General features: G+C 40.3%; 2 protein-coding genes across 4 annotated transcripts in view; one reads left to right on the plus strand and one right to left on the minus strand.

The window, feature by feature from the left end:
- The window catches only part of clcn2c (chloride channel 2c), a 128,440-nt gene extending 110,525 nt beyond the window's left edge, over window positions 1-17,915 (plus strand). For all 3 annotated transcript variants that reach the window (XM_054793984.1, XM_054793986.1, XM_054793985.1), the window contains 4 exons: window positions 770-808; window positions 3,516-3,620; window positions 6,846-6,932; window positions 13,652-17,915. In XM_054793984.1, the coding sequence (XP_054649959.1) occupies window positions 770-808; window positions 3,516-3,620; window positions 6,846-6,932; window positions 13,652-13,846 (426 nt within the window). In that variant the 3' untranslated portion in view covers window positions 13,847-17,915. The remainder of the gene's footprint in view (window positions 1-769; window positions 809-3,515; window positions 3,621-6,845; window positions 6,933-13,651) is intronic.
- A 1,087-nt stretch (window positions 17,916-19,002) lies between these two features.
- On the minus strand, window positions 19,003-21,742 carry LOC129191497 (heat shock protein beta-7-like). Its single transcript, XM_054794907.1, has 3 exons — window positions 21,517-21,742; window positions 19,911-20,074; window positions 19,003-19,188 (listed from the first exon to the last, which is right to left on the minus strand). Exons 1-3 carry the CDS (start codon window positions 21,740-21,742, stop codon window positions 19,003-19,005), a joined length of 576 nt encoding a protein of 191 aa, XP_054650882.1.
- Window positions 21,743-22,777: the final 1,035 nt, after the last annotated feature.

Here is a 22,777-nt window from a genome sequence, read left to right on the forward strand (position 1 = left end):
GCCAAGCTTACACCTTGCCTCTTGAAAACTGTTTGTCATGGTGAATTTTAGAGTGGCCTGAAGTTGTGTGAAAAGCAGAGTGATGTGTGAATGTGTTGGTGTCTGTGTGTACATGTGTGTTTGCCTTCTGCTTGCTTTTTTGCTTCTGGTGCTAATGCTACAGGAGAGCGCCTCTTTCTACCCCTGCGGCTGCAGTTGCTTGGGTTACCAACAGGTCGTCCACCGCCGCGATGAGAATAAATGAGTTCAGGCTCCAATCAGCCCCAGGGTCATGCTTACTTTCCCTGTCCTATTTTTTTCCAAAACACACATTAATACGCAACACACAGTAGTTTGGGTTCCAAACATACAATCCTTTTCCAGCTTGTCAAACAGCATTGGCAAAGTCAACCCCGACATTATGAACTAGAGCCTCCGAGGGTGGTGACAATCCATCATTGTAATGATCACTGTTCCCAAACTTCACACTCCCTCACTCATTAAGTGCACCGTAGTCACTCATTCTATTTCTATTTCTGTCATCGATCGCAGGAGTGCTGTGCAGTGTAATACTCATGATGTGATGCATAGGTGACCATGTGTCTGTATTGTGTCATTCCATTTAACGATAGAAGGGCTATAGTTTAAAAGTACAAATAATAGCTGGCAGGATATCATACATCATGCCATACTCACAAATAAGCTTCTTTCAATTACAATCCAATTGAATGCCTCTCTAGTCTATCTGAGGTTTTACTGACTGGTTTTCTGGGGCTTTTTTTCTCTGCAGGAAGATGGAGATGTGGAAGATGACATGACTCTCAGAGAGGTAAGACAAGGTTGTACACGTACAAACTGCACACTATAGCGTTTGCATATCTCCTGCTTTAATTTTTTGTGTGTTTTCACATCCTCCAACATTATTAAAGTGCAACCATTCTATGCAATAATACTTATAGTAATAATAATGCAGGCGGTTCTCTGTTTATGGTATTCTGTATTACGAGGTTCCGTGGTTGCGAACGTGCTCCCAGAAATAGAAAAAAACAACTTAATTTTGGTCCAAAAATACGAGATTGGCTTGAGAACCAGCTACGGCATGCACGGCAGAAGGATACAGTGTGCAACCTGTCTTGCGCACCACAGAGGAATACAGTGTATGCCTCATTCGCATTTCCACTTACTAAGGATAACATCACATTTTAGTTAACTTTTTGCATTTTATTCTGGTGGAAGACCATCAAGGAAAAGGAATGTCATCATCATGGAAGTGAAAATGAACATCAAAGGAAGCTCCCGAAATAGGCAAAACACCTACAGTAAGGATAAAAATCGTATCCTTGCGCATGTTAAAGGATCTGCTCCGATGAAAGTGATAGTAATAACTAAGCAGCGATGTTGTCTTTTTATGAAAACGGAAAAGTTGCTTGTGCTAGTGCTGAAAGACCAGAATCAACAGCCTAGTGTTGATTCGGGAGAAGGCTAAAAGATCGCAGGGTCGTGGCCAAAAGTTGTGCAAAGTTGATGCAAAAGTTTGTTTGGCGAGGAAGCACGAGCTTTGACAGTCAATCTGGCCTCAAACTCGCTTCGAGGTGTGTCAAAAATATACATTTTTATGAGCATGTCAATTTTTCACCATTCACTTGGAAATAACCCCACAAAAAGCATGGCTCCACAGTACCTTGGAAACCTCATATGATTATACTGTTTCTTAAACTGGCTCATATTGGTACATCATTTGAGTTCCCCATACTGATGTGGTAAACGCTTTTAGCATTGTGCGTTGTGGCCTCTCATTTATGATTATCAGTACTTAACGTGAGCCTGGTCCACCTCTCACTCACCTCCAGCTGCACAAACTCAACTTAAATATAACAATAATGTAATAAATATAACCTAACTTTAGACTTTTAAACGACATCTACAAATGCTGGATGCTTTTCATAGTCATAGTTTGCAGTACACTGCAAAAACTATATTTCAAGAAAGTAAAAAAGTCCCATTTTAAGTAACCATTTCATATTTTTTTCCTAAAAAGAAAAAAATATATTGTCTAGCAATTTTCACTTGAGAAAAACAATCTTATATTCAGAAAGTATAGCTAGCCATTTCTTTTGAAGATATTTTTTTGGCAGAAATGTATTCTTTTTTTCTAACAACAAGCTAAAAACTTAATTTGGATTATTCTTCAGGAACAGACTAATATATATTTGCCTTAAATTAAGAGTAAAAACTGCTTACCTAACTTTCTAAATTTAAGAACGGAACGGAACACACAGAAAACATATGTACAGATTTGCTGATTTTGGAACAATGCATCTTTTATTCAAGAAAAATTATCGTATATTAAGAAAGTATAGGGGCCGCACGGTGGTCTAGTGGTTAGCATGTTGGCCAACACAGTAACAGTCTGGAGATCGGGAAGACCTGGGTTTGATTCTCCCTTCGGCGTTTCCGTGTGGAGTTTGCATGTTCTCCCCGTGCGTGCGTGGGTTTTCTCCGGGTATTCCGGTTTCCTCCCACATTCCAAAAACATGCATGTTAGGTTAATTGGCAACTCTAAATTGTCCATAGGCATGAATGTGAGTGTTTGTCTATATGTGCCCTGCGATTGGCTGGCGACCAGTCCAGGGTGTACCCCGCCTGTCGCTCAAAGTCAGCTGGGATAGGCTCCAGCATGCCCTCGCGACCCTAATGAGGAAGAAGCGGTATAGAAAATGGATGGATGGATGGATGGATGGATGGAAGAAAGTATAGCTTGCCAATTCTTGAGAAACTATTGTTTGCCAGTAATTACTTCTTTTTTCTAAATAACTAATAAATAATAATTCTAAATAACTAAGCTAAAAACCTTATTTTGTTTATTCTTCAACAACAGATTGAGAATATTTGTCTTAAATGAAGAATAAAACTGGTTTCTAAACTTTCTAAAAAGACACAGAAAATAAATGTAAAGATTTGCTGATTTGGGACCAATGTGAAGGCTGCACACACAAGACAAGACAAGACACATGTGTGTAGAACTCACACACTCCACTCTGCGTACTGGCTTCCTTCCACATGCATGATAGGTTAATTGGAGACTCTAGATATTGTAAGAAAATAGAATAGTACTCCTACATCTAGAATATGTGAAAACATTTTAGCCTCATCAAAGCAAATTTGGTCTAAATTTAAGAATCTTATAAGAACATTTGGCTTACTTCTTACCCTGTAGTAAGAACATTTTATTTCAATCTAGCTAAGTGACTAAGAACAACTTGCTTATTTTAGGACTCATTATATTCTTAAACGTCACAAGAAAAAATATTCTAGTTATATGAATTCTAGCCAAGCAACTTTTGCTCACCCCATTGGCAGAATTTTTTTGCTTGAAATAAGAAAAGCTGTCTCATTTTAATATCATTTGGGCTTCTTTCAAGTATGGCTGTTTTTGTAGTGTAGAATTATGTTGATTAAAATCCTGTCTTGACTGCTTTTTTGTTCTTTCTTTTTTATTTGACTTGCTCTCCACTGTCATATCTGTGTTTTTATAGATTGCAGAGTGGGAGGAGATGCAACTTGATGAGCAGGTCAACTTTAACAACTGCAAGATTGACCCCGCCCCATTCCAGCTTGTGGAGCGCACGTCGCTACATAAGGTCTGATTGTAAATACTGTACATTTCTTTTCAGTGTTACGGTAGTATGAACTTTTTAAAACAAGTTATGGACAATTAGTTGCTCGGGCCAGCACGTGCCCCTGCAGAGATGTTTCGGTTGATGGTGGCCATCTTTTTCAACCAGTCTTGCTCAAATTTTACTGCCGTGTTTGTCAGTCTATTGAGTCCATTGAACACATTTGAGAAATTTACAGTCAAATCGACTTGTGGGGTCAAACCAAGGCAGCTTAATAACAGCGCCGCCATCCGTATTTGTCAGAAAAATAATAGCACAGGCAACGCAGTGGAGATGCATGTTTTGCCAAATTTTAAACCTTTTGTGTGCTGCGAATCAGGAGTAGAAGAGTTAGCTTACACTAACAAACACAGTGGAACCTTGGTTAGCGGTTTACAACACTAACAAAGTTACACCATAAGTCTCAAAAATGTTAAAGGGATAGTTTGTATTTTTTTATTTGAAGTTGTTGACATCTCCATCAGCAGTGTAGTCCATTAACAGCGAATTACCCCCCACTTAGTCTCCTAAGTCCAGTTCTACTCTGATTTTGGTGATGAAGAACGTAGTTCCGCTTAGTTGCGGGGCCATTTCATTAAAGAGTTTGGCTTCTCAAAACAATATGCGTTCAAAAGACTAATACATTTGCATCACAAGAATGCCTCCTCAAAAAAATCTGACCTCAGAAAACACTCAGCATTATATTTGTCTCCCGCCATATCGCTGCGCATTCATGTGTATGTGATGCCACTCTTCTTCCGTGACAGAGCACCGTGGCCATCTTGTTTACGTATGTGTTCCATAGCGGAAGAAGATGCTGGGGTGGGGCTTGTTACTTGTTGGCATGTGCGAGTTTCTGCGCATTGTCCCGGGGTTGAAAGCAACAGGCATTTACTTAACTGCACAGCGGGATCCACCTCCAACATTCTTAAGTGTTTCCTCTGGTTGCACAGAAAAACATGTCAGACAAACGGCATCATCTGCAAGCTATCTGATCTGGCAGTAAAGTTTTTCACCTCATGCCCTCTAAATAGCAGCATGCAGACACCCTCTGCAGTGGGGAGAAGATGAAATTAAAGTTTCATGAGCCTCGTAGGAAAATAAAATGTTTGCGTCAGCAATGCTGCACAAATAAGTCAGAGCATTTAGAAGCGAAAAAAAGGGTTGTGTAAACACTGAAGCGATTCTGCAAACAACGTGAATGAGATGATGTTTAGTACAGTTAGTCACATGACATCGTTCAACTTTCATCGCAAGGAAAAGTCACGTTGCCAACATTTGAGAGACTGATAACTTAAATTGTATGCTTTTTTGCTTTAATGCTTCAATGTAAGGCACTACTGAGAAAATGTTGGTAATACTGTACCCGTTACAATCTCTGTGCGTTGCAATGCTTTATATCCATGTGGTGACCAGATATGTCCAGATTTCCCCCCTAAAAATCTTGCACAATGACATGTACTCCAATATTTTTATGTCAATCTCTGTATGTGTGTGTGTTCATGTAACACTTGGCAAATGAATATTGTTTTTGGCCAGTTGCGGTATTGACCGAATCGAGACCAAATTTGGCCAAATTTGTGTAATTTATTTGAATTTAAAGCTACATAGCTAAAAAAAAAAAAAAAAAAAAACACGTACAGTCAAACCTTTTCATACACACCACAAAAAAGTCAGTTTGTCCTGTACTCTATCGTTCCGTGAAATCAGTTGCCCAACCAATGCACCCTACACATTGCTGACTCACTGTCCCTGCGAGTATGACTGCTAAATAACCCAGACAAAGAAATTTGCGAGTGCCATCAGTTTGATAAAGAAGGTGAGAAACACTATTGACTTCAGTCTTTCCAGGCTGTACGGCAAGCATGACGTATCATTTTTATACATTTTATTCATCGATTATAATTATTTAGCATTGTTTTCTGCATGTAAAACTATAAGTACTCTCCATTAAATATATTTTTGTTCATATTTTTCTGTGTCTGGAACGGATTCATTGGATTTACATTATTTCCTATGGGGAAAAATTGCCTGGGTTTTTGTCTGACCTTTTTGAAATAATTCAAGACGAAAGCCAAGGTTCCAATGCAGTCAAAGTACAAAAGTTCAGAAAATAGGCCTATCAGTAGCAACATTTGGCCATTGCTGTCTTGTTCGCGGCCATTGGTGTGTATACTTTAAATTTTGGCAGCTGTCTTGGTTGAAGTAACTCAAAAGTAATGCAGATGTACGCACTACAATTCCGAGACCCTAACTAATAATATGAAATACTTTACCTTTTGGACGTAACTTGCCCAACTCTGGTTGTCAGGCTGCAATAGCACAAAGTCCTTCTCTGCTTGGTTGTTGCTTCAATGGTGTTTACTGTGGATGACATTTACACTGATCGATGATAGTTGTTGGTTGTAAAACAGAACAAAAAAATAATAATTTGGTCATTTTAAAGGTAGCTATGAGGCATTATGCTTTCAGCTACATGCTATTTAGTATAGCATCTGCTTGAAAGAAGCCTTTCCAAAAGGTACGTCAAAAACCGAATACATTTTTTCCATAAGAAATCATGTAAATTCATGTAATCCGTTCTGGACACCAAAAAATAGAGAATAATTGTAGTTTTAGGTGCAGAAAAAACAACTTTTTTTGCAGCCACTCTGAAATACGCAGTACACTTCAATGCCTCATCGACACACATGTTTGAAAGGAGGAAGGAAGGAGACAGATACAGAGTTGGCGATCGCTCCGTGTGTATTCTATGAACCAATAAACCACACACACACACACACACATTACCACATTATAAAGATGATTAACGTATTCTCTGACTGGAATCTGTCTATAGTGTGTCAACTCTAAAACAACCACCATCCTTTCTTCACAGAGACTGAGTCACCACCATGTGGATGCTTTGTTTGGGCACTCGACTAGTTTGTCAGGTGCACAGTGTACGAAAACCAAAATATTTTTTGTTGAAAGCCGAATCCTACAAAACCGAGGTTTCCACTGTATCTGCCCTGTGATTGACTGGTGACCAGTCCAGGGTTTACTCTGCCTCTTTTCTGACATATTGTATGATCACCACAGTGACTGTTCAAACTTTTTGCTTTTGTGCAACCTTGAAAGAATAGCAAAAACAAACTTTCTTCTCATTTAAATGTACACTCAGTGTGTCTTCGGACATTTTCCAATGTCTGCTGCTGTCTTCCTGTCCAGACACACACCATATTCTCCCTGTTGGGCCTGGACCACGCCTACGTGACCAGTATTGGACGCCTCATTGGTGTTGTTTCCCTCAAAGAGGTAAGAGCATTGTTACAGGATGCCCTGAGGTGTGCGCTTTACTTTTTTTTAATTGTAAAATGACAGTGACATCCATAACACACACACACACACACACACACATTTCAGTCAAAATGAATGACTCCTCCCTCAGCTTGTTGTGTAGTGGCAGACAAAAGGCTGCTTGATGATGCCATCACATCGTCTTTTAGCTGTCTATTTTCTGTCAACCATCACCCTCTCGTTGTCTATCCTGCCTCACCAACATCTGAACACACACCCTCAACTCCCACTCGTTGAGAATTGGTCATAAAGTATCAAGGTGATTGTTGCTAAGTGCAGCGTTATTTGCCTGTCCCCGACATTTCGGCTTTTTGTTATGCATTCCACCAGCACACAATAGCTCATCCAAAGCAGATCAAGCCCATCCTGCCCCAGTCTGCCACTGTGTCCCACAGATGTTTTGTTAAATCATAGCCGGCTATGGTCCATATGGAAGCAGAAAGATGGTTTTGCACGTGATTATAGGCTATTATTTTCCCCTGAACAATGCATTTCAACCCAAACGCCTTACTCCACTAGCTAAAGGATGAACTCAAAGTGAAACTACGTATTATTGTGATATCACAGATGCGATTTTTTGTTTTTTTTCCGCAACGAATAAGGGAGCACTGTCCCTAAACACAAGAAAAGGGGGTTTGTTTTTTGTTTTTTGTATTTGTTTGTTTTTCACAGATAACCATGGCAACAGCAATGCGCTTTTTTTTTTTTAATTGCTGTGTTGCACGTCATGTCACATCTGGTTGCAGACGTCACGGGCTCAAGCAGATGGGGGGCAAACAAGTGTATTCATAACTAGACGTCAAGTAATGTCAGAGCAAAAATGCAGCATACGTGCGCTGTTCTCACATGTGGAAAATAGCTCAAATAGGGACTTCAGGAAAAAGTTATTACTAAGAGTCTATCGAAAGGAGCAAAAAGTTCAAGAAGCAACCAAAAACTACAGAGAAAGGTGCCTGCTGAACCTGTCTCTCTCGCCAATTGCAGCCGAGTCTCAACAAGTTTTATATTATATTTATACATTTATATTAAAATTTATATTAAAGTTAAAATATTGTTGGAAGTCAAAATGCTCATGAAAATGGGAAATGCAGAAAGAATTGCCTCATAACAGAAAACTCTAGCTTCATCATTTCCACATTTCCATACCACTTCATGCTAAATGCTCCAACTGCATAAGTGCCCAATTATTCACCATTACCACCATAAATATACCGCCAACATCACAAAGCCTGCTCTGTTGCAAGTAAATAAGATTGAAAAGTAACATTTAAAAGAGGGGGGTAAAATCTGCACCAGCTGCACCTGTGACGCGATCGCAATAGTTTACAATAAATTCATGTTCATACGCTACACCCCCATGGAAAAACAGTGTAGCAAAATGATGGGCACAGAACGCATTCATGCAGACTGATTTGGTGTAAGAACACAGACATGTTAGAAGTGCTATTTTCATTTGCTGCATTCATTGTGCCTGACATGGAAGATAAGCTCTCACCACTGTTTAATCGCCTTGTTTTCAACTATTTCATGTCTTGATGCAACACACCGTGTACACAAATCATTTCAACGGCATGCACCATTACTAGCATTGAAGTGCCAACCATTTACAAAGATACTGCGTGTGTAAGGTTTGCCCCCCCCCCCCCATCCAAACCCCAGAAGTGCCGAAAAATGCCTCTAGGTCAAGTGGTTACAGCCCAGCAGTTGGAAGTTATTCTTAATGCGTCCATGAGGGGTAAAATAGTAATGCAGCCGCCCCTCGTTTAACGCGGTTAATTGGTTCCAGACCCGACCGCGATAAATTGATTTACGCAAAGTAGGATTCAATATTAATAAACAGAATATTTTTGTAGTTCGACCACAGTAAACCTGTTTGACTTTCTAAATACGGTTCATATTATTATTAGAACCCTGTCGACATAAAATAGACACCTTTACATTCCTATTCTTTGTTTACACCACATTGCGCAGGCTACGGGATCACTGCAGGGACATCAGAGATGGCCGCCACTAGCATAGCAAGCTACCAAGCTAACTAGTTAGCCTCTCCGATTTACTTATTCTAAACGAGTGGGGGAGAAAGACAAAGTAAGAAGCCAAACACTTACAGGTTCCACACAGAATGGGAGGAGAACTTGTTTTCACTCTATCAAGTCGGACATGACAGACTCCATGCAGTGTGAAGGTAATGTTACATCATGTAATAAAACGTAATCATTTTACCTTATCAAGGTAACAATACTGACGCCTAGTGGCCAGAATACTACAGTACATATAACTTTCAATATGTTTTTACTACAGTGATAATAGGCCATAGTCAACCACGAAAAATCAGTCATGAATTCATTTTGAAAAAAACGAATAGAGTGAGGCAGCAATGTTTGAACCGCGATGCAGCGAGGGACGACTGCACTGTGGAACCCCTTTAAGCGAGCCACATATATGTTGACAGCGTGTCTAAAGTGGACCAGGTCAGCAAGTGCTTGTCCACTGTGCTCTTATTATTACTAAAAAAGTGTCCACTTAAGTAGACGTCGACATACATGGTTGGCCGCTTTTGTTGCCGTCACAGTTTGTACGAAAAATTGGTCCGTTCAAGACGACATGTGAGGTAATATTGCTAAATGTATCATGATCACTTGCGTGTTTTTGGAAAAAAAACGTCAAAATCAATAACAATAAATGAAGAAGGGTGGGAGGGGCAACAGGAAAAGAACTTCCACTTACCATCGAAGCATTGGCATGGCACCTAAGCTCCTTTGTTCTCTCATCCCCCTTTCCACAACTAATAAAATGCACACATTTCAATTTTGCACAAATGGAGGAAAAAACCATGTTAACAAACTGCTGTAAGTTCAAAAATATTTTATTATCGCCCATTCTCCTCATGCCTCTGGCCAAAGTCACGAATAAATGTGCAAGCCAAGCCAAGCCAAGTTGCTTATGTCAACAACCGCTTGTGTCAATGTGAGTCAACCAATACAATGGATGTCGACACAGGCATGCAAACAAGCAATTAAAAAGTAAATAAAGGATTATGTGATCAGTGTGAATTATAGTACAGGAAGGCTTGTGCTGCAAGGAAATTACAAAAGGAAATACTTCATAAGCAAATTACATTAAAAAGTTACAGTATTAAAAACAAACCCGCAGACAGCACGACAGAACAAAGCCCGTAGGAAGAAAATTGAGATGCTAATTATTTTCTGCGTGCACGCAGTAAATCCTTGCACGTAGCCAGGTCGCAAGGGCAAGGCAGAGGAGGAGTTTGTGTGTCGCAAGTTTAAAAGTACATTGCACGGCCACGGCAGCGGCTCCTCCCGCGGCTGGCGACTCCTCCACCTGTACACTCTGGTTGTCCCAACCTCCGTGGACGCACGGCGGCTACTCGCATAGCGTATCCGACATGAATGAACCAAAATTAAACGTATACCACAAATATGGCATCAATTTCATGTAAATTTGCATAATAAGAAGCACCACAACAGGCTTAAAACAGAAAGTTGAAAGTCAAATTAGGGAATGAAAGCATACCTAATTAATATATAAAGTAAAGTAAAATATAAGAAAAGAAATTCAACCACGTGAAACCACGTATTCAACCACGAAACAGCAATGAGTTGTTAATTAATTCATGTTTGAAAAACCGCGATAGAGTGAGAGAGCGATGTTCGAACAGCGATGTAGCAAGGAATGGCTGTGTAGTGTTATCATGCGCTGAAAAGACTAGCGGTATTTACGATTTTCACGATTTAAACGTAGGCTACCACATATAATGGTACAGCTTGTAATGGCTGCTTCTTCAAAAAGACAGCCTCATGTGGCTTCATATGGTTTGAGCTATTAGGCTGTTATAAATGATTGTATAATCAACAGACCGATTTTGTTGAGTCCAGTTGTACACATATTGTTCAGCACATCACTTAAAAACAAACATGCACCTTATTAATGTTCTCCCGGGGCTGAGATGTACAAAGCCCCACACATCCATTCGACCATTTTCTCTTCTTCTCCTTTATCTTTTCGAAATGGTGGCGTATTAGTGCCACCGCTAGTGTGTAACAGTATCTGCTCAATTTGCCCTCTCGGTTTTGGGGTGCAGGTGTGCTGGCATTCCACAAGATGGTCTCCCACTCAACTCTCAATGCATGATTGATCAGTCGTCTTTCTTCCCGAATGTGTATCAGCACTGTTGCGATGTCACTGCTGTCAACGTTTCCAGTTTCATCAGTTTGGCAACGTTGATTCAACATCTGTTTTGCTTTGACATTTTCGTGTCAACCATTCTGATGAAAAATCAACAATCAACATTGTTTCAATGTTACACTTTTTGTTCCTTTTACCTGTATTTCATTTTATCTGCAAATCCTTTTTTGTGTCCTTTTCCTTCACAACAGCATTAGCCTATCTATTGCGACACATTTTCTTTTCTTTTCTCTCCTTATTATAAAATGTTTTAATGGTTTTTTCCAATAGTCACATTGCTGAGACATGGAGAAGGATTAAATAAATTCCTTTTCGGACACGTTGAATTGTGTAACTGTGATGTTCCTTAATCAGATAATTCCGGGATTTCACGCTAATTTGAATTATGCGCAGCTTGCAATCTTGTCCGATCCCCGTGACTTCCCTGCACAGTTTGGCCAATTAGTCATTTCTGCAATCAAATTTGTCCTTGAGCAGCACTCAAACGTGCATCGTCTAACCATTTAAATGTATCCCTACATGGCCGACCCGCTGTGTCGGCTCTTTGTTGCGCTAACATACAGGTGTCAGTGTGCCCCAGGTGTGGCCTGCAAAAGCCTGGGAATAATGTGTGTCAATAAGACACTTCACCTTTTCCCTCCTGAATGTATTTGGTCTTTCATTTTGACAGAAAAACTGTACTGCGTGCAATGCTTCTGAACTTTAATATTAGCTGATCATGCAACAAGATATTTCAAAAATAAATACTTGAATGTGTGCTTGTCACCTTCATCTTCTCACATCACTTCTCATTTCAAAGCAAGTTATTCAGCAGTTTGTTTGTAAAAATATCAAACATGTGGGTAATTGTGTAATAATAGCATGAGGTTATATTCATATTTATTTTCATATATATATATATATACACGTAGTTACCAGCGGCCCTACGAGGGCAGCCGTAACTGTGACGTGGTTCTCAATGAAAAGGAGTTTGGCACTCCTGCTCTAACAGCACAGCTCTTGTCCACACTCTTAGCTCAAACAGCAGTACCAACCCTCTACCTGTTCCCGTCTATAGCTTTTGCAGTGAAATCTGGCGTTTTAGGCTGCAACAATCACAAAAAAAGCCCGCTAAAGCCTGGAGGGACGCTTAATGTAACTCGCTAAGCATGTCGGAAACAAACAAACCATGACCAGCACCTTCTCATTGTGCAAATGAGAATGTTTCAAAACAATAAGCCTTCAGGATGATATTGTTTGGAGTTGTGAAATGTGCTCGTCCAATTATAGACGAGCACATGCTCATGAGCCTAAACCCCATGTTTTTTGCATTACAGTCATCCCTCGTTTATTGCGGTTATTTGCTTCCAGACCTGACTGTGATAAGTGAATTTGGAATATTTGGAAAATATGTCAAATATGTTTGTAGTTAGAGCATAGGAAACCTGTTTACGACCTTCTAAATATGGTTTTAGCCTTATTAGAGCCCTCTAGACATGAACTAACACCCTTATAGTCACCTTTACAACCATATTACCAAATATAGTAGAAGATGATAATAGAAAATAAGACATAATATAGACTCACACATTAGCATTGGGAGAGTTCCTTTTTGTTGTTGTTGGGTTTTTTTTTACTTTGAGGACTTCATGTGGTGGCTAATGTAATGTAGTGTTCTTTTCAACTTTTTATTTGCAACCTTAACACCAATAGGAGTGCTCAATTCCAACACAGAACACAGTTCAGCTCACACACTTGTCTCCTCCTCGCTCTCTCTCTCATTATAACACTTCCTCTTTATCCGCCACTAACGTAAACACCGAGGTGCATTCACGAACATCAGAACTTAGAACAACAAGAGGTTGTTAAAGTAACATTACTGACACCTAGTGACCAGTTTAGTACACTGGCTGGCGTACTACATATCAACGTGTCTTGTAATACGTTTGTATTCAAGTTAATGTAGTCATATTTATGCTTGAAAATGTTTAATTTAGGCCAAAAGTACATCAAACTTGCCTAAAAACTCATATTTTTTGGACTAATAATAGTCTGTACTCCACGAAGCAGCGGTGATTTACTAATTATGTATTCTGAAAAACCATGACAGAGTGAAGCCGCAAAATTTGAAGCGTGATGTGGCGATGGACGACTGTGTACTGATTTACACACGTGGTGGAAATCGTTGTTGCCCTTCCGTCAAAGATAGAACCCCCCCCCCCAAGAATCACTGAAATAATTGAAAACTGACACAAGCGATCTTCTACTTTGGGCTTTTCCCTTAATGGGTCGCCACAGCGGATGACGCGCTTCCATCTTGCTCTGTCAGTCGTGACAGTTTGGATTCATTTCAGTGACCATTGTGAGGGGTTTTTTTTCTTTCACAGAACAATTTTATCCACGTCTTTAAATGTGTGATATAATTCTCGTAGAAGCGAATGTGAAGAAGTCAAGAACTCCAACTGACTTGTGTTTGGTTTCTGTCCTTCCAGCTTCGTAAAGCCATCGAGGGCTCGGTTACAGTGAAAGGTGTAAAGGTGCGTCCACCTCTGGCCAGCTTCCGGGACAGCGGCACCAGCAGCAGCGAGAACGATGCCACTGAGCTCCACAAGCTGTGGAGTCGCCAAAAGAGTGTGTCACTGCCCCGCGAGCACACCCCGTCAGAGTCTGACGAGAAGTCCCAGTGAGGTACTGCGCAAACGGAGGACATGTTGAGGTCCTACATTCCCTAAAGTCAAAAACATGCAAAATTCCTCAGGGCTACGAATCAATATTTCATTGTGGAAAGATTTCTACTTCACTGTCAGCCTCGTCTCCTCTCATCCTCTTGCACCAGTGCAGCCATTTGTGCAGGAAACTTGCACTCACCAGTCCAGACACTCCTCAGGGGAGCCAAACGCATCTCAGCCTGTGCCCTGCTTTCTATTCACACCTGGGAATCGACAAGTGGTGAATTTTTAAAAAGGGATTTTCTTAAGCAGCCATTATTTAGTGTGTGTAGTCCACTGTGACCTGAAAATACCAGTCTTCCATTCGGTATTCCACTTTGTGTACTGTACGTTTAAGTGTATGGTGATAAAGTGTTTTTTTTTTGCACTAGAAAGACTCCTTGGAATCCTACTCCCTTCAGAGTATGGACGAGGCAAGCAGAGATGCCCAACAGCCTGTAACCATTTGCATAATGTACAGCACAGAGAATGAAGAAGGCAAAGAGTGATTTCATCATTGCCGCTGCTCATCAATCCACCTTGAGTTCACTTTGCTTTAGAGACACTGTATGATAAAAGAAAAATAAGACAGGCTTCCACAACACCTAATGACGAAACAGGAGCAGAATCCACCTTATGAATGCAATCAGGGTAGCGACACAAAAAGATTTCAAGAGCTAACCAATAGAAAGATGCACCCAAAGAGAACTTGGATAGGCTGCAGCACAGCCGCAACTCTAGTGAGGACAAGCGGAATAGAAAATGGATGGATGGGCCTGAATGATTTAAATTTCACCTTTTTAGCCAGTCAATTAGTAGCTCTGGCCAATGACCAAGGAAATTTTAGCCGTCATTGTTTTAATGCATGGATTCAGAGTCAGCAGTGAGCCTGACATGACAGATAATAAGTACTGTGTTTTAATAATTCATGTCTGACATAATGCATGAGGTTGGGCAGTGTGCGCTCTGTTAATGGAAAGAAAAACACTGGAAAAAAAACAAACAACAATGCGAAATCATTTTAAATGACGGCTGAAATGGATAAATGAACATTTAACGTGTCCTCCAGAAGTACTGGAACGGTGAGGTCCATTTCTTTTTTTGCTGTAGACTGGTTTGACGTCAAGAGATGAATATGAGACCAGAGAGCAACATTTCAGCTTTTATTTCCTGGTATTTACATCTGGATCGGATGCACAACTTAGAAGATGTTTGAGCCCACCCATTTTTCATGTGAGCATAATTATTGGACCATGTGACAGACGGGTGTGTCCTATTGCACTGATTATTCAATCAATATTAGCACTGAATGTCTATGCTCACTTTGAAGTTTTTGCCTGAGTAGACTGCATTTAGAGGCGAAAACAACATGAAAACGCTGTCTATGGGTGGAAAAACAAGCCATCGTGAATCGGCGAGACGATGGAAAATTAATCTGAAGTATTTCACAAACACCGATCACGTAGCTTGTCCAGCCATTTGGAACCCAAAGGTTCTCAGCTCACAGCAAGATTAAAGGAATTGACCTCATTGTTCTAATACTTCCGGAGGGCACTGTAACATCACTTTTACCTTTTATTGAACACTCGCAAGGCGGAGACAGCAAGGGGCGGGGAGGGCGGCGTGGATGGGATGCCATTTTTTGTACTTTGCAATGAGTTCTTTCTCGAATTCAATAGTGTTTCTCACCTTCTTCTATCAAATTGCTGGCACCCGCAATGCGTAGAGTGCTTTGTTTGGGCGCTCGATTCAGTACAAACAGTAGGACAAACAGACTAGTTTGTTACGCACAATATTGTACGGTAACCGAGACAGTGTACGAAAAGCAGTGCACAATTTCAGCAAATTTTTTTGTAAAAAAAAAAATAAACTAGGGTGTTCAAAAAACGAGTTTGACTATACACTAGGTCCCCAACTTACGAACACCCGACTAGCGAACATTCGCGGATACGAACACAAGCCGACTGGTCTAGATTTTATTTTATTTTGCCTTGTAGTCGCTCAGTCAGTATTTATACAGCTACTGTACATGCTTGACCAGAAGAGGGCACTGTGACACTGCTAATGCAGCTTTAGAGCTAATGGGACCAACAGAGGAAGAGTTAGGCTGGGGAGATAAAGCTAAATGGAAAGCTAAATTATACAACCCGGACAGATCGTGTGATTAAAGTTTATGAAGAGTTAATAGGCCTGCTTAATTCTACACCACACAGAACACTACCTCTTTTAGAAGAGTCTAACCACGACGACGACCATTTGTCCTTTTTTTCAATAACTCCTCCTCATTCTCCACCACAACGACGTATGCTCGGCCACTCCTCTTCAAAGGTAAATAACATTTATCATTACGTATTATTATATCACTTTTATTATTGTTTTTTTCATTAATTATCCTCGTTTAATATTACTACTGCATCCAAACTCATATTTACATACATACACATATACGGTATATGTATACATGTACATGTAGTACCTATATCATTGGTAATATTACCTTTTCCCCGACTTAAGAGCGATTTGACATAAGAACGGTCATCTGGAACCAATTGTGTTTGTAAGTTGGGGACCTAGTGTGTGTATATATATATATATATATATATATATATATACACACACACACCCACACACACTACCCACACAAATGTTACAGTGTTACAGTGTTGGGTGCCATGAATACACACTTGTACCCGCTATCATTATCATTTCAGCTTTTCCGTAATATTTCATTGTTAACTATTCTCTTTCTAAGAGTGACTTCCTTTATATTGTTATTTTGTAAAATGACAGATAAATATTTGTGGTGCGTTCTGTCTGGAACGTTTCGTTGCTTTCTACTGTACCTTGCAAATACAGAAGGCATTCCCACACACTGTATTTGTGATGCCAAGAGAAGCTCATGTCTAAGGGACCGGCATGGTGTAGAAGTACTTCACAGGTCTGCAAATATCGATTGATTAAGAGCTACTAGTAAGGGTTTCTTAGTGGCTTCCATTGTTTCATATTTATACAGTATGTAAGTCCTACCCTATTGCACAACTGTTCATCTCATTGGTGACCGTTGAGATGGAGACTGAGGTAGCAGCGTATTTATTAGTGTGTAATAATCATAGTTCGGGTTGGTTCTTTTGTTACGGCTGTAAATAATCAAACGTGCAATAACAGACGTTCATCTCACTTTGTAACCCTGTCTTGACTGACGATACGAGTGCAAAGATAACCTTATTTTTGTAAAGAAAACCTGTAAAAGTGTAAAGAAAATGAATGTACACTGGGAAAACGGACCCACAAACAAGATGTGGTGTGTGTGACGACCGCAGCGGGAGGGTTTCCCTTAGCTTTTCATGATAGTAAGAATTTCACTAAACGAAGACACTGCTTTTTTTTAACCTTGAGGTACTTTGCTTTTAAGAATGCATCATATGGACAAAATGCTTTGGCACACAATATGAAGTTTAAGGGCGCTTGATTGGATTTTTCCACTCGTCAGTCCTTTATTGGACATTTTCCCCAAAATTTGAAGTCATAGATTAGTTCCAAAGGTCTTGGTAAGATGAAGAATTAAGATTCATGGGGAAGTCCAGCTCCTCGATTCATAAACAGATGAAGAGGTGTATCCCTAGATGTTTGTCCATATGGTGGATGAACACTCCTTAGATTTGCTTGGGGGAAACCTTCCCTGTCTGGTTTTATTTTAGCCCTAACTTTTTGTGAGTGTATGAGATTAATCCTGCTGAACGGATGATGGATGGGACTGTTGTACAAGCCCGATGGACAAATCACTGTTATCATCCTCCTTTCTTCTGAGGTCAGGTGGACTTTGATTTAGAAACAGATCCTTGTATCAGTTGTTGAGGGGGGGTTCCTTTGTTCCACCTTTTAGGGCTCTTTGAGTAAATACAGTGCATCATGTGGGGCCTTCAGAGCAGCAAAACTGGAGGCCAAACCAGAGAGAAAAGTTATTTTTCACAATGAAAAAAATCATCACTGTTTTGTATATCAAGGACAAATAAATGATACTTTTAACAAGCGTCTTGTCGTCTTTTTGGTTTTAAATTTGGATTCATAGCATTCGGTTGCCTTTTCTGCTACCAGCTACACGTGGAGGGAGCCAGTCGCACCCCAAGTTAAAGGCTACACAGGGGAAGCAGTTTCTGTCTACTGTAATCTAAATTTAGTTCTACAAAAAGGCTCCATCTGAACATAAAACAGTTTTATCACAGAATTTTTTTCTAAATGCTTCTTTTTTTTTGTTTATTACAGTATGAACGTTGTTACAGGCCGAGCCTGGCCCTTTAAGAAGAATTGCATTGTGGGAAATTGAGTGTCTCTCTCTTCTTTCTCTGGTCTGTCTGCACCGCCCATTGTTTTCTGCGTCCCGATTGGATGTACACCATTGTCAATCAATCTCCTGCCCTGCCATGTCTCCTGTGTCATCGCTAGCTTGCTTGTAAATGAAGGAGGAGTACCGCAGCGATATGTTTTAACAAGGATACAAAAACGCTACAGCACAGCGGAATGGCGCCAGGAGGAAAAGGCACAATCACAGGAGCGAAATACACATGTGTGACTTAATCATTTCTTGTGTGATTGATCATTAAAATTCAAATGAATGTTTATTATAGTTCATTATTTTTGCACATTACTTACAGACACAGTCTCCAAGGTAGAAGCATATTAGAAGGTATTCCATAGCAAAAAAAAACTCTGGTATGCTCTGTAACGTTCAATTTGTGGGCCGAACTGAGCCACAAGCTCAGACAACATTTTACTGAAAAAACAATAAATTATTGTGAATCACAAAAATGACAAATAAAGCAGCAACGTTACTAAAGCACAAAATTTACATCCCAAAATACTAAAATTCTGGGATTTGGAATTTGGGATTTGGTTAATTCTAACTGATTAGCCCCCTAATGGACAACAACTATTAATGTAAGTATAAGGATTTCAATTTTCATGTTATGTTTTGTTAATGGTTGTGGCAAAACCATAAGTATTTTTATAAGTTTGTGTCCCAAAGAAAGAAAGAATTTCGTCATCCTCAAAGTTAAAACTAACAATCCTTAACAAGACTGTAATCTGCCTTCGACAGAACAGAAGCTGAGCTCTCAACAGAACTTTGAGATCGTCAGTCAAAGGTGAGTTTCTTTCGTAAGGACTGCCAGAGGCTCCTGGTCCTCTGCAGTGTTGCTGCGGTGGACGCTCACAACCAAGATGCCATCATGGTCAATGGTCCCACGCACGGAAAGGGGGTTCATGTCCTTGGGACACAGGGACTTCTGGGTAAATGTGTCACTGATGCTCCCGTCGTCCATGACCTGAAGGACACATAGAAGTGATGATCATGGAGGAGCTGTCCAAAAGCGGACCACAGGATGTGCGAGGGTGCGCTAAAATAAGCAAATGGGTCGGTGGCTACAGAGTGAAGTGAGTTACTGCTTATTTGATAACTTGTGATTTAATAGTGTCATATTTTGCAGAACAGGGTTTGGTGCCACTTCCTGTACTGAGCTCTTATTTTGTATGCGTTTCTGGTGTATTGTGTTTTGTGCCCACTTCCTGTGCATTAGTAATCAGGCTGACCTGGTTCATAAACCAAACGCCGTCACGAAGACGTCATTCATTCATGTCATTCCTCAACAACTCTCTGTTCTGCACCACTCCAGTTCCATAGTCTTGCTGCTTGCCCTGCCAGTTTGTACTTTGTGTTTTTGAGTGCCTTTGCCCCAGCTAGTGCTGGGATTTTTGTTGCACTTTTTCCGCATTTTGGGGGTCTAACCTATGACGGCCCTTGACGCCCCTGTAACAAATACTTCTCGAATGTGAATGAATTTCTATGAATTCATGGTTTCTAAAATAGACATTTAATGGTTGGTAGACACTTATTGTTGCAATATTGTGAATTGTTGCAATAGTGAGTGGGAATCGCTGAATAATTCACAATACTCATTTCTAAATGATAACACTAAACAAAAACACGTGAAGTCGATCTCACTTGAACCCGCACTTGTGAACACACACACACACATACACGTAATACCTTCTCAGCATGAATGACAACATGGTGGTTATACGCCATCACCACAACATCATGTGGCTCAAACTGGCTGACGTCCGCTGACACGTGGTAGCTATCTCCTACACATTGCACACTGCCACCGCCAGCACTGCTCTGGCCACCCGGCACAGCGCTACCCACTGGAGCTGCAACATATTAAAAGATAGCAAATGCAAATAAATGTACATGTAGAGCAGAATTTATTTATTGTAAGTGGGTTTTTTTAAGTCTCATAGTGTAGAAACATATCAAACAGCTATATTTTAACACCCAAACATAATTTTTGCATTCACAAATGAATTAGAATAGACTGGAAATCATATGTGTGTATTTAGTTAGTCAGTGGCTGACACAGCAGCTGCAATCTCCAAGCTAGACATAATTAGTGTCCTAATCAAACAACATTGCTGTCTAAAATAACAAATTCACCACCAAAATTTGTATAAAATACCAGATTTCTCAATCCACACAGGTATTATATCATTATAAATGCACTTTACTGACAGACCCAGAAGTTATTCAGTAACAAAAAGCGTCCGTCCATCCAACCACGTGTGCCTGACTGCATCACAGGAAGTTCAGCTCAATAAATTATTGCGGCCACGAGGTGTTACCAAAAAAACCACAAAAGCAATTTAACTTAAAGGCAGCTCATGTTAAATTATATACTATCTATTTTGATAGATACGTTCCACATGACTATACGTTTCAGTACCAGCCAAACTATGAAAAAAGTGCGACTTACACTTTTAGATTGTCTTTGGCTGACTTTATTAGAGCAGGTTATTTTTGTAAGATGCTGCAGTTCAGTGTGATTTATTCCATTTAGACCAGGGGTGTCAAACTCGTGCCATGGAGGGCCGAGACGCTGCAGGTTTTCTTTCCAGCCGGTCACTAAAGCAGGTGATTTTAATGATCAACACTTCAGTTTGAGGGAAGGAGCTCATTAATTAAATCACCTGCTGAAGAAACTGGTTGGAGAGAAAACCTGCAGCGTCTCGGCCCTTCAGGGCACGAGTTTGACACCCCTGCTTCAGCTTCTGTTCTGTTCACTAGACTATGAGGGAATGCATCTTCCGCTATTTAAAACTATTTAAAAAGCAAAGTGATGCAAGTTCTTAAATTAAGGGTCACGATTGCGTCGTTTATGTATTGTTTACGACAAATAATGTTCGTACACTACACCCCGTGGAATAACAGCGCAGCAAAATTTGTACAAATATGTATTCATGCAGACTGACTTGGTGTAAGAACGCAAACAGACACGTTAGAAGCGCTATTTTCTGTCTGACACAGAACAGGAGCTTTCGCCACAGTTTGATCGCGTAGTGTTCAACAATTTCATGTCTTCATGCGAGACATGATGCACACTCACACATTTAGAACTAATCATTTGAACGCCATACATTGCTATTGGCCCCCATTCCTGTCAATCTGGCCTTTGGTATTTTCCCTTTCCTGTAATTTGTTTGGACTTTTGTTATTGTGTTCCCCGAAATGTGCATTTGTTTCACCTTTTGGTTAATTTGTTTTCTGAAATGTTAGGATGTTACACAGTTTGTGTAGTGCTTTGCCTTAGGTCACTTACTGCTGTGTCCATAGGAGCATCTGCTGTGCCTGCCAAACGGGTCCTTGCCCTCTTCCCAAAACAAACTGGAAGACTCGGGCGAGTCAAGAAAAGGCTGTAGAAGGGCATCCAGGGTATCACATGATCCGGTCAGTGAGCTCTCTGACCGAAAGCAACTGGAGGTGCTGTACCGGGCCGATGAGCGACAGGATGAGGAGGATCTGCGACTGGAAGTTAGTGATTCCATAGCACCAAAGGTAGGTTCTTCTCACTGCCACACTCTCACTCTTTATACACACTGGCCTACAAAAACACAAGGGTGGGGTCTTTATAAGGCCCTGGTGCATTGATGGTCAGTGTTTATGTAGCCATACATGGCGAAAGGGCTGACTACTCGGGCCAAGAATGTAACGACAAACTGATAAGGTGTGAAGACCCTCTTTCATTGAAGCCAACACAGACCTGAGATAAGGTCGAGGAGGGATACTTCTGGCATGTGGTCAGAAATAGAAGTGTGCTGGAATGAAAGTGTCAGATCTTCGGTTAGGTTGACCCCGCCCACTGTGTAAAGTCTCAACATCAATAAATAATGCAAGAAAGTGTGAGTTGTGTTTAGCTGCTCCTGGAACAGCAGAAAATAAATGAAATAGAGAGTTCCTGCGGGGAACAGAAGGAGATTAAAGACCAAATCATAAAATCAACTGTCAGTCTTTAGACATTTTAATTTGTTTTTCTTTTTCTGTTGCGTGTGGAACACATTTTCGACAGGATAATCCACTAAAAGTAATAAGAGATTTTCCCAATACCTGTATACAGTATGGTGTGGTAGATGGGGACTATGGAATGTACACGGCACATGTCTAGCAGTGTATAGAAGATGCAGTATTTATGTGGCAGTAATGTGCGTGTGCGTGCGTACGTGCGTGTGTGTGCGCGTAGATCAGCACTCTGCAACCCTTGAGTGCCGTTTTTAAATACTAAATCATTGTGCCGTAACAAGTTTTGTATTCTAATTTACTCTTTAATGAAGAAACATTTACCATTGTCAGCAAACAGCTTAGTAGCATTTTACCCTTTTTGTTTTATAATGAAGACATTTCAATTACATGTGAGACAACTATTTACCAAATGTCGCCATCCTTAAAAAGATTTTGCATTAACTACAAATACAAATGATATCAAACAATGTATGCATGTACAGTATCTATATGTGTTCTACAATGCCAATGTCAGTTGTTCCTCTGTACTTACTGTATTGCTCATTCATATGTACCAGTGGGAC

Source organism: Dunckerocampus dactyliophorus, chromosome 12 (assembly GCF_027744805.1).
Source record: "Dunckerocampus dactyliophorus isolate RoL2022-P2 chromosome 12, RoL_Ddac_1.1, whole genome shotgun sequence".
NCBI lineage: Eukaryota > Metazoa > Chordata > Actinopteri > Syngnathiformes > Syngnathidae > Dunckerocampus > Dunckerocampus dactyliophorus.

Bases quoted from the DNA above. Each gene is read 5' to 3' on its own strand.
- LOC129191497 (XM_054794907.1), bottom strand. From the start codon at position 21,742: ATGGAATCACTAACTTCCAGTCGCAGATCCTCCTCATCCTGTCGCTCA. The intron at 20,075-21,516 runs GTAAGTGACCTA...AATATGTTGCAG, and splicing joins ATGCTCCTATGGACACAGCA to CTCCAGTGGGTAGCGCTGTG. The intron at 19,189-19,910 runs GTATTACGTGTA...TGTGTCCTTCAG, and splicing joins TTGTCATTCATGCTGAGAAG to GTCATGGACGACGGGAGCAT.